This window comes from Schistocerca americana, chromosome 2 (assembly GCF_021461395.2).
Source record: "Schistocerca americana isolate TAMUIC-IGC-003095 chromosome 2, iqSchAmer2.1, whole genome shotgun sequence".
Taxonomy (NCBI): domain Eukaryota; kingdom Metazoa; phylum Arthropoda; class Insecta; order Orthoptera; family Acrididae; genus Schistocerca; species Schistocerca americana.
Genome location: NC_060120.1, coordinates 635,185,775 through 635,198,200, shown reverse-complemented (window position 1 = coordinate 635,198,200; position 12,426 = coordinate 635,185,775). Strand labels below are relative to the sequence as shown.

The 12,426-nt window shown below is 35.9% G+C and overlaps 1 protein-coding gene across 1 annotated transcript in view; it reads left to right on the top strand.

Annotated features, from left to right (window-relative positions):
* Nucleotides 1-7,179, top strand: part of LOC124594262 (phenoloxidase 1-like) — a 235,254-nt gene extending 228,075 nt beyond the window's left edge. Inside the window, exon 12 of the mRNA XM_047132626.1 lies at nt 6,683-7,179. Within this exon, the coding sequence (XP_046988582.1) occupies nt 6,683-6,901 (219 nt within the window). The 3' untranslated portion in view covers nt 6,902-7,179. The remainder of the gene's footprint in view (nt 1-6,682) is intronic.
* The last annotated feature ends 5,247 nt before the right edge of the window (nt 7,180-12,426 follow it).

The following is a 12,426-nucleotide window of genomic DNA, read 5'->3' as shown; positions in this document are numbered from 1 at the left end:
CCTAACACTCCCACTGTTGTTTGCTGATTTTAAAGACACAACTGATAATGAACTAAAATTAATGTGGAACTTTTCTTTGCAAGTGCTTTTGAAAACAGGTGTACCAACTGATCTTCTGACTTCTTTTAAGATAGAAGAATACTACCATCATTTAACTTTTCATGAATGTAATGGAACTTCAACTGTCTACTCATTTTTATTTTCATTATTTTTTAACAGTTACAGTGTACTCTGGTTGTCCACAAAGAGTTGATTTGGTTGTTCCAGACTGACACTCAGCTTCTGCAAGAATAAACAGCGCCATGTTATTTCATCATCTGCATCAGATGCCACACAAATCTTCACTTCCATTGTAGATCTGGAAACAATTTTTGCCTGTGAGATGTCCAACTAACAGATTTACTGGCTAATATAGTAACACAACCCAAATCTGAAATACAAGTTTAAGAGTGATACCACTATATTTAAAAGGCCAATCTTTTGGCTGTTTGATGAAAATATCATCTTGAAAATAACAATCGAGGAAGGCAGTTGAAATACAAAATTGTTTCATGTCCGTAGCATACACTTCAGCCAAAGCTAAAGCATTATCAATTGATTCATACCTAATAACAGGTGAAAAAGATTTTCCATAATCAAGTCCATGTTTCTAGGACTATCCTTTTGCACGTACTCTAGCTTTAAACCCCATTATACCAGTGGCAGATACAGAAAAACCTCATGGAGGGGGCACTAAATATATCTTGAGCTACCTTTACTTTTACTGTAATAAAAAATAATCAAGTCACATGCAAAGTTTAAGAATATTTTATTTAAACTGATTTTACACGTAATCAAGACGATGCCATCTTATGATATAAAAAAGTTACAATTGTGGTTTTCTTCCTCAAATAATGAATTCTAGGTGGGTAGATGCATGGAGCACTAAACACTTAACAGAAAACACCATTAACGTTAGCTTTCGAGCCCTAGCCTTTTTTCGAGTAATAACATACACATTCAAACACACCACAGAGACACCTGAAACGCATACGCCCATGGCCGTGGATTTACTCTTCCATCCTAAAATTCATCATATCACAGGTTAAAGCCATGTCTTTGTATGTCGCAGTGCTGAAAAACTTCTTTCTGCTGTATCAATAGATGCAGGTAGACAAGCAAATATTTTGTACAGTGTGTGCAAAGTAGGATAGTCAGATATAGGGCAAACAGACAACGCTTGCATAACAGAATCACAATCAACTGATCTTGAGTAATTTTCACTCTTGCACTTGCAACAACTAGGACTTTTTACTTATTCAGTCTTAATATTTCTGCTTCTGAATGTAAACTAGCTTCCTATTTGGTGAATAGTCCGTAATGCTTTGTATGGAAGGTTCTCTGTACAAGAAAACAGTAGAATATTTGTGACTTTTCTCAAAAACCAGACAGAATAACGTATCGAGGTCTCTAGAATGGCTGTGACTTTTTTCGTAGGTATGTTTTAGCTATCTATGCGCCAGACGGAAATGTATAAAATACAATCACGTGGATGCGCGTGCTACATAGGAAGTACAACTACTCGATAACTTGATTAAGTCAAGTTCACTGACGAAAGAAGTGAATGAATAGTGTGAGGGCTAACTGGTGCGAGTGGCAATGTGGTTGGCCCCGCAAGGGGGGGAAGGGCGGGAGGTGTGCACCCTGCATTATACTACCACATGGCTTACATTTAATTTTGTAAACCAAGCTGCAACTAATAGCCTGATCTGGAGGTAGACTCATTAACTCCCACATATTATTTATTACCAATGAATAAATTTCTTCTTTCAGAGTCTCTGGATGCCATCACCTCCTGGAAAGTTTGTGCTTCATCAATGATTGGTGGGCAAGCCACATAATTTTGGAAATGAACCTGAGGTGAAATTTCATCACAGTTCCTAAGATTCATTCCAAGCCAAGCAACCTTTACACTATCACAGGGTGTTTGATCTTGCACGACTACGTCTCCATTTTCACAGGTTGTTGAATTCCATAAAAATAACAAAATAGTTGGCTACATCTATGGATGTAAGTGGAATATTTACACATATATCAACAGGAACAAATTCTCCTGGAATACAGAAATAAATTTACAAATATGATCTAAATCTACTCCAGTTTAACATACTGACTGCACTTGTATGCAGTTTACCATACTGACATGCTTCACGGCAAACCCCAGTCAGCCACTTTTTTCTAATTCTCAAAGTTTACATTTCCCAACTTCTTGTGCCTTAACAGAGCTAAGTCTCACAGTACACAATTTGCTTGTTCAGTATTTTCCATTGAAAAGATTTTCAGCTTTTATACTGATTGTAACTGGCCTGTCACGAAGTACCTTAATCTTCGTGTTGTTGGATATGATTTTTAAATCATTTCTGGCTGTTGCTCTCACTGAAAAAAGATTTTTCTTCAAACCAGGTACATACAATGTATCCTCCAGAGTACGAGGTATCCATACACCATTTACTATGCATTTAACTTGACTGATCTAATACCTCCAGTGTCAACAACTAAATTGCCTACTATCTGGACAGAAACTTCAAACTTCTGCAACAGTTTAAATGTCAAAAACAATTCCTTGTGTGAAGTCATGTGTTTTGATATAGCACTACCAGCAAGCCAAACATTATCACAATTAATAGCCAAAATGCTTCAGATTTCTGTAGTCATAGTCTGAAGTTTAGTTTCTTGATTTTCTGTTGGCAATGTAAATAGTCTTTTTTCCACTCAGCTGTATAATGACCTTCCTTATGATAATAATAGCACTCAGCAGCCTTCTTGTTCACAAAATTTTTGCTTAAATTGCTTTGCGAATATGGGTTTTTATCCTTTCTGTGATTAACCTTAAAAGCAGTGAATGTAGTTGCTGCTTCTTCAATCTGCAACCAACACTGCTGTTATTTTAGTAACCTTGCATTAAATTACCAAACTGCCTGCTTTCATCATGTAAGTTCTATTTACCACTGTTTCACCAACATCTACAAGATCTGTTTCAACTTTACTGATATGTTGCACAGTAGGATCACAGTGTGGCCTTTTATAATTCAAGAACTGTTGTCTCACTGTAACTGCTCATGAATTATCTTAAGAAGATTCTACATATCATTTGCTCTAGTAGGCAACATAACAGTTTACAGCTTGTCAAATCTCATAACAAATACTATGAAAAGCATTGCTTTTGCATTAAGTTCATGTCACAAATCCCACGCATGTGTGCCTGCATCTGGCCTTATTTTTAATTCTATCTGCAACATCCAGCAATTTCTCAGCATGAAATATATTTTCCAGCTGATATTTCCACAACTGAAAATTACCCCCATCAAATTTCTGGCTGCTGAAAAACTTATTTGATTCACAACTCACTTCAAAGACTTGAGCGATGCACAGAAAAAAGGACATAATTCCAATTAATAAGCATGTTTTATTGAGCCCATGACTTGTTGGACAGACTGTAATAATATAGACAGTTATTTAAGTTGTTATAGTTTGAGACAAATAATTTTTATTACTTGAATATTTTTTAAAAAAAGAAAAGACACAGAACAGTTCCCATTAGCAATGGTGACCATTCAAAAAAGTATGGAAAGCAATTAAGACAGTGTGTCAGTTGGAAGTGGCAAAGATATAAATATATCAGCCACATGAAAAATAAATTGTCCATCAACACAATATAACCAGCACAAGCCATACTAAAGGTGCATTCAAAAACGAACAAGCCAGAGGCATAATGACAGAAACCAGTACCTGTACGTTAGAAGTATTGACCCTGGCTATTGAGACACTTGTCCCACTGTGACACAAGTTGATGAATGGCTGTTTCATAAAATTCCCAGGGCTGCGATGTTAAACAGTTCTGCACATACAGCTGGACATTGTCGTCTGAGGTGAATCATTTGCCCCTATGCTTCTTTGACCAAGATGGCACCCTTCTGATTCACTTCCTGCAGCACAGTATCTCAAAAGCCAGGGTCAGTATTTCTAACATACAGATATTGGTTTCTGTAACTATGCCTCCGGCTCATTTCCTTCTGCACGCCCCTTATACATAACACTAATGGCTCTTTTACAGTTTGGAAGTAATTATGCTATTCTCTGGTTAGAATTTTTGAGTTGAAAGTAATAGAGGGCACTAATGTCTGATTGTATTGCCCCTGCTGTCACTATGAGTGGTTACACCAGGTGTGAGACACACTAAGCATGGAGGTGAAAGCAGTAACATTTTAAGTCATTTATCGTTCCTACATTTCACTATCCAAATATATTTAATATGTTTGTAGTCCAGGAGATACGGAGCTGCTACTGTTGCTGCATCTAGTATGAATTTAATGCAATAATTTAATTTTTCCATTAACAAGAGGTGCATCTTATACACTATGAAATGTGTATTTTGTTTATTGCTTGTATATGTGTATAAGTTTGGCAAGTTCCTATGTCAGTTTGAAATTGGAAGAATGTTACATTTCAGCCCAAATTGTTGCAAGATGTCAAATAGTTGTTCCAGAGTTTACATACATTCTTTCTTAGTGACCCAAGTGATGATAGTGCCATCCAAGTAATTTCATACAGCGAGAAATATGGTGAGTTAGCTGTTCAAATAACATCCTAAAGATGGTTGGAAACTGGCAACTCTAAATGGGAGCTACTGATTTTTGTGTAAGCTGAACAGAACGTTTCGTACCATATGTGGAGACGTTATTTAATGGTAGCTGATGATAAGCATCTGTAATATCCACCTTCTAAAAGCACCATCCTCCATTTAGTTTGGGCCATAATTCTTCTGGTGATGGAATGAAACAAGTCGTACTTTCACTTTGTACATGGATTGTGGCCATAAAATCTCCACAAATTCTCATTTTTTCCTTTCTGTTTTTTGATGGTATCAATGAAAGTAGCCTATTGAGTGATTTTGATTTGCTGTGACTTGCCTTGGGACTCCAACCAATGCTAATTTGCTTTCACGGCATTCTTTAAAGTGAATGGAATGGGATTTGTTCAGTACTATTATAGTTTGCCATCTATTTTTGTTTAACATTTATGGAATATTCCATCAGTACAAGGAGAAATATAGACATATTGATAATGTAAATATACACTAATGATGTTCTACAGTAATATTTATTTTAATAGTTCATTTCTAGGCCATCCTCTGACTTCACCAACCTGCTGTATATGACAAACAATTGAGTCATGTTAGCACATTTGATAAAATTTTTGGAATATTCTGCTGGTACTTAGAGGAACATAAATATATTAAAAACTTAAATGCTCAGTTTATTTATATATCTTCCTCCCAAAGGAGAACTACTTGAGTGGAATGTTAAAAGTGTTCAACTTTACAATGAGTATTATGGTGAGTTTGTTTTTAGCAGGCAACTTAAAAGGATGGTGTTCAATGGCAGCAAGGCTTTGGCATGGAGGCAATATTCTCAGACTCCTCTTGGCATAAGCCTTCACTAGTACCTATCCACTGCTATCTCCTTTCCTGTCCATTGGCCTCACTCCTTTGTCTTCTGTCAGTTTTCGCCCCATTCCTTACCTATACTCCATTTATGATTTCCCCAACTCTCTCTCTGACTCTCTTATTCAATGCCCTCATTTTTGTAAATGTTTATGTAATTAATCATTTTGGTACTGCTGCAGAAAGCCCCCTGTATTCCCCTCCACTGCTTCTGGATACTTGCCTACTCTCTCCTCACCGTATGCATTTTCTAACCTTCCAGAGGCCATATAAAGTAATCGTATCTAACTACAAACCCAATGCAGTTTACTGAGGTGTTACATTTTTCTAAATGCCATCAGCATTTACTGGTTGCCTTTCTTTATTTCTATCTATTACTGTAAAAGGTTATGTGTAGTAGGCTTCAAAGTTAGCAAGAATCCTCCCTCCAACATTGGTTTTGCCCCTTGTAAATTTTACTTGTTTCCACAAGTGAATACTTGGCTTGAAAACTAATATTTTATTTGTATGAAGAACTGTTGCATGGATGGACTGTTGAACGTAATTGTCTGTCTGCCTGCCAGTACTCAGTTGGGCCTATGTTGAGGTTTTGCTGCTCAATTATCATGCAGATTAGTATGGATAGGTTGTATTAAAAACCATTTGTGGTAGTTTTGGTTGAGTGTTTTTGTGTTAGGGAAGTAATGAAGACAGTGTGTCTATTTTCTATCTTATTCCATTCCTCATTGTGTTTTATGTGTCAGATCGGGGGACTGATGACCATAGATGTTAAGTCCCATAGTGCTCAGAGCCATTTGAACCATTTTGTGTCAGATCATATCAAAGTAGGCATGAAATCTGTATACAAGGCAGCCATTATTTGTTGCTCAGTCTCTTGTGAATATGTTTGTTTACTGCACTTCACAAATAAATCACAAGTTCTGGCCATTGTCTGTCATCAGCTTTTGATGTAACTATTCTGATATAAATATGTTATTACAATTACATCGAACATAGTTTTCACATTATGTTTGGCCTAACTATGATAAGATACTTTGTATCAGAAGGTTTAGACTGAGATGTGTTGATAAGCACTGGCTGAAACTAGCCATTTATTTCTATACATTTTAAAATAATGATTCTCTGGCATACAGAGCTATTTTGAAACAGATTGACATGCCAGTATGCTCTGATGTTAATGTATTTTCTGGATGCTGACAGGTAGAACAACCTGCACCAGAAGGCTGCCAACAAGCTCACAGCTATTGTGGCTTGCGGGACCGACTGTACCCTGACAGGCGTCCAATGGGATATCCCCTGGATCGTTTACCTCGGGCTGGTGTCAATACACTTTATGAGTTTATTACTCCAAACATGGGAGTACTTAATGTGAAGATCAGATTTCAAGACAAAATACTACCTCCATTTGCAAGACAATAATAAATAAAAGAAATATGAAGAATTTCAGAAACTGGATTTTAAAAGTACTTGACAAGATGTATGAAAGTACCATTTATGTGAATGCCTACTGTTAATCTATTTAACAGAAGATAATACTTGTAAGACAGTAATACAGTAAGTATATAATAGGAACATATCTGTGCATAGCACATCAGATTTAGGACCTGTTTGGGTCACATTGTTCTTTTACATTGGTGTACAAATATTCTAAATCACTCTCCAGTGATTAAGTGCATTTTGTGTACCTGAAGAATAAACATCACACTTTCAGTTTGTGGGATTGTTCTTTTAGAGACAGAGAAATATTCTGGAATATTTTCAGATACAAGATTGTCTTCAGATCTCAGTTTCTGATAATTATTTCAGGCAGTTGAAAAAGTGAGCTATGAAAAAAAAGTCTACAATAAATTACTGATATGCAATAAAGTAGAAAATCTGAAAATGTAAAAGTACAAAAATTAAAATATAAATCCTATTTTTTAATACTTACATGTCACATAACTGGAAATATACTCACTGCAGTAAACACTTTAGTCTTCATGGAATGTGCAACTAACAGTTTCCATACAGATGGCACACATGTTTAACAGATCGTCTTATACCTTGAAATTTTTTTAAAGAGGGGTCAGACACGAACTTCTGTCACAGGTTCAGAAATGTAAAATTGCGCATTTCATAAAATGAAAAAATTTAGTTTGGTATCCTGTAAATATAATGTAATTTCTTGTGTAATGTATAGTTTGTGATATTACAATTTATTTCTTGGTTGTTTTAATGTCTCAAGTAGAAACCCTCACATGGAAACTACAAAATTTTGAATTACTTCGATTTTAAAAACTTGCCATCTTTCAGTTATTCACTTTGGCTTGTGAGCTGGTGTTGAACTGATCAGCTCTCTTTGCTAGAGGTTTTATCCCATTGTACATGGTTTGTTGCTCACTTTGTGGCAAAGTGCATATGATGCTACTGATCCATAACATAATACCAGCTGACTATCTTCTGATAGTTCTTTATAAACTGAATGTAATTTCAAATTTTCCACCATTTTATCCCTCTTCTTTGTGAATAGAGTGAGGATTTCGTGGTAGGGAGGATACAGCATGTTATCTTGGAAGGAGAGTCTTGGACACTAGAAGTAACATCAGTTGTGCCCCAGAGAAGTATATTGGGATCTGTGCTGTTCATATTGTATATGAATGACCTGGTGGACACACCGTATAGTAACCTCAGACTTCTGGCAGGTGATGCATTTATCTATAATGAAGTTCTGTATGAAAGAGCTACACAAATATTCAGTCAGATCTTGATAAGATTTCAAAGTAGTTCAAAGACTGGTAACTTTTGTCACAGGTTCAGAAACGTGAACTGCGCATTTCATAAAATTAAAAAATTTAATTTGGTATCCTGTAAATATAATGTAATTGAGCCACAGTTGGAATCAGTTGACTCATACCTAGGTGTGGTAATAATTTACAGTTTATTTAATTGTATGGTAATTTGATAAATATACGGTTGATATAAGACAAGTGATTTTATACAATATACATATGATATAAGACAAGATTAAACCTTAAAGTCTGTGTTTTTCAAATGATTAATTAAGCTGGGCTTGAGAGCGAACAAGTCGTCGGGAATTCCAGGGTATGAATGAAGTGGACAGCTTTGGACTAGATGTTCACTCGTCTGCTCTTCTTGATTACATTCACACAATGGTGAACTGATCCAGCCCCATTTGTACCTGGAGTAGCTACAACAACCATGTCAAGTCCTTAACCTGTTGAGGTGGCACCAGAGGTTCCTCAGTAGGTCAAAACCTTTTGGCTTCTTTGTGGGATCAAGGTGCTGGGCTCTTGTTCCCAATGTTTTGTTGATCATTCATGCTTCCAGCTTTCATTTATAATGATGTGGAATGAAATGCTCATATACACTGAGTCACAGGTAATACAATTTGCAGCCTTCAGTTCATTAACAGGATACTGTGAAAATGCAGTCAGTCTACAATGAGCATTGCTTACAAAATGCTTCGGTCACCTTGTGTGCGGGACCAATACTAAACAGGACTAACAGGGGATATTGTACATATAAAAAAAGGCACAGCATGAATACTTTGTATTTCTATTCCTTTATTGGTTCTGTAAATGGTAATTTATTGTGTGTGTGTGGTGGGTGGCGGGGGAGGGGGGGGGGGGGAGGAAGGGGGGTGCATCAGAAATTTATGACCCTAGTTCTGTAATGTGCCAGGACTGCTGCTGTTGGTGTGTCATGTGGGGCAGTGTTCGTATGGAACAGTGCAACATGTGATTTCAATGTGTGCTGAGTTGATACCAAGTTCATCCCCAGCCTGTTGATCCAGAATCAAAAAGAGCATTGCATCAGCAAGCTGTGGATGACCCATCTTTCATAGTAAGGATCATTACAGATGATGAAATATGGGTGTGATAGCATTATGTTTAGACAAAGCAACAGTCTTCAGAGTGGAAGAGCCCATCATCTCCATGCCAGAAAAAGGTGAGGCAGGTCTGCAACATGACCAGTTGCATCTTTTTCAACATTTGTTGTATTGTGCAACACAAATTTGTTCCCATGGAGCAGACCATCAATAGCAATTTCTACAGCCAGGTTTTAAGGAATCTGAGGAAGGACATTCAGTGAAAGTGACCATAATTGGAGTTGGTCTAGAAACTTTTTGAGACCCCTCATACACTGTGGGCAGATATCATATAGAACAAGTCAGCTTTGAAATGGTATACATAGTATGGTTTTGAAATATTAATTCAACATCCATTGCTTGCTGGTAACATAATTATAAGAACAACAATAACATATTTGAAGGTAATAAGTTTGATTCCAAATGTTTCATCAATTGCACTATTTTTTATGATATTCCAGTAGTACAGAAGCAGCAGTTTTCATTACAAATATTAGATTCAAACTGTAAATTCATTTTATTCCCAATCATTTGTTATTATTGTAATATTTTCCTAGGTAAACACTTTGACATTTTTGTATATTTAAAGTAGAACTGTTTCAGTTTCACTTTAAATTTATCTTGTTTTATTTCTTTGACAACCTTTTTCTGTAATTTTAAAGTTTTTCTGCTACCCCAAAGCTACTTCCACACATCAGTGGTGACTGAATGGGCCTGCTGACATAGGATAACTTATGTAAATGTATATAGCTTCTTACTTAGATTGCCGAGATGCATCTCAAATTATGCCACTGAGACAATTTTTCCATCAATACTAAAAATCAGTGTTGCAGGGTGGAATTTCTGTGGAGCATGGAAATTGATTGCTACTATTATTTTCACAATTTATTATAAACTACTATAAGCTTGTTAATAGTGAACCACTGTGTTAAATTTTGTTTGCTGTAGGCTGTCTTCACCACATGATCTAATTGCAATACTTGTGTCATCTGCAAAAAGTATTGTTGTACCATTATTTATTTTTTCTGATAGGTCATTAAAATATAGAATGAAGAGAATGGGCACAAGAACTGACCCATAAAGGATTTCTAATATGAGTTTTTTTCACACTAGTATAAAAATTAGAGTGTTTGTACATTTCTGCACCGTTATCTTTTATGTGAGTGATGTATTGACATTCATGGAGGTAAGAACAGATTCATCTGTTTGATAGGTCTCAAATTCAATAACTATTTAGTTTCTAACAGCATAAAAAAATCAGTTGGCAATGGAGCTTGGAGGCTCTTCTATAATATTCTTGTGCCTTAATATAGATTTTAGTATAAGAGAACACATATTTAGCATTAACAACAACAACAAAAACATAGCTACTGATACAGTCATCCAGACAGCAATAAAAAGGCAGATGGTGCATTTCCTCACATCTGTTCCATTATCCAAATCAGCCTTTCGAACAGAACTACAAACCATCAAACAAATCACTTCCAGCCATTGCTGTAGCTCTGTCCTGACTGATAATATTCTATGAGGAAAGAAAATAAATAAAATACACTACTAATGTGTGCTGGCCAACAGCAGTCACTCAACAGTTTTAAAGCCTGGTGCAAAACTGCACACATTTACAATATTTCAGACAATCCTGAAAAAAAATTAAAGTCACACAACAACAGACCTGCATTCCATAATACCAATAAGATATCAAAATTTTTAGTCAATAGTAAAGACAAAATGCAACCCTCAGCACTTAGTGATGTATATAAAATCACTTGCAAACATTGGGACAGTCAGGCAGAGCTGTGACAGAGTAGCTTACATGAGTGTGTGTGTGTGTGTGTATGTGTGTGTGTCTGTTGTCTATTGTTGGTGAAGGTCTTATTGGCCGAAAGTTTTATTTGTGACAGTCTGTTTGTTGTCCCTATCTGTGACTCAGCATCTCCGCTATGTAATGTTTGTTTATATTGTTTGTTTGTTTGTTTCATCAACTTTATTTACATCAACAGCAGAAATTTACCATGCTATATTGGACAATGCATCTTTTTATAACACTTGAAAGTATCCATCTGGGTATATGACTTCTTGTCAGTCCCATAATACAATGAATCTTGTCAGTCCCAGAATACAATGAATGAATATCTCATTCTAACTTTATAAATAGTTTTCAGTGGGATACAATTTGTATCAAAATTTGATGTTCAGTACGACAATACAATGGGTGAGGTTGTGTATCTTTTAATAAATAAGAATATTTTTAAAATATTTGTTTAAATATTTTATCAAAACAGTATTTGTGGTCTTCTTTTAGTATTGATATAATCTCCTCTTATTCTGCCTTATTCTTATTCCTGCTGTGGTCCACTTGTTTCATTTTATACAGAATTTATTACTGATGCTAGTTTGGGAAAATATATACAATTAAAAGAAGTTTATCTATGGTCATAAATTTATCAAACTTTATCTGTATTGTTTGACCTTTAACACCAGCTCTGTTTGCGCCCTTTGAGGAAAAAAAGTAATCTATGTTTCCTTCACTGAACTTAGAAGCAATGTGCTCAACTCCAGTGAATGCCTTATTAGTAGAGGCAGCTGAACATCTGCTGTATCTTCAACATCAGTAATTTGCAAGTTACTCTTTTCTTTTATGTTTCGGAACATTCATGCCATAAATCAAATTTAGTTTCTCTGTTTCCTGTAATTTATCAACCTGTTGTCAGTCTGCCCATGGTAGCTGAGTGGTCAGCGCGACAGAATGTCAATCCTCTGGGTCTACCTGATGGGAGGAACTAGCTACACGACATTTACATTTTAACATTTTGTTAATCCTCACTGACAGTTATTTCAATATCTGGAAGTATGGTTTCAATTGCCTTAGAATATGTTAAAGTATTTTCAGAGTGTATGTTCTTGAATGAATGCAAGACTCTGTAAGGTTAATATGGATAATATATTAACATGTTCAGGTGGTAGTAAGTGCTGTTTGACTTCTGTTATGACATTAACCTTCAGATTCTCTCCCAGCAGATTCTCTCTCTGGGCCAACAAGGGACTTCATGGATGCGACTAACAGTGCAATCGATTA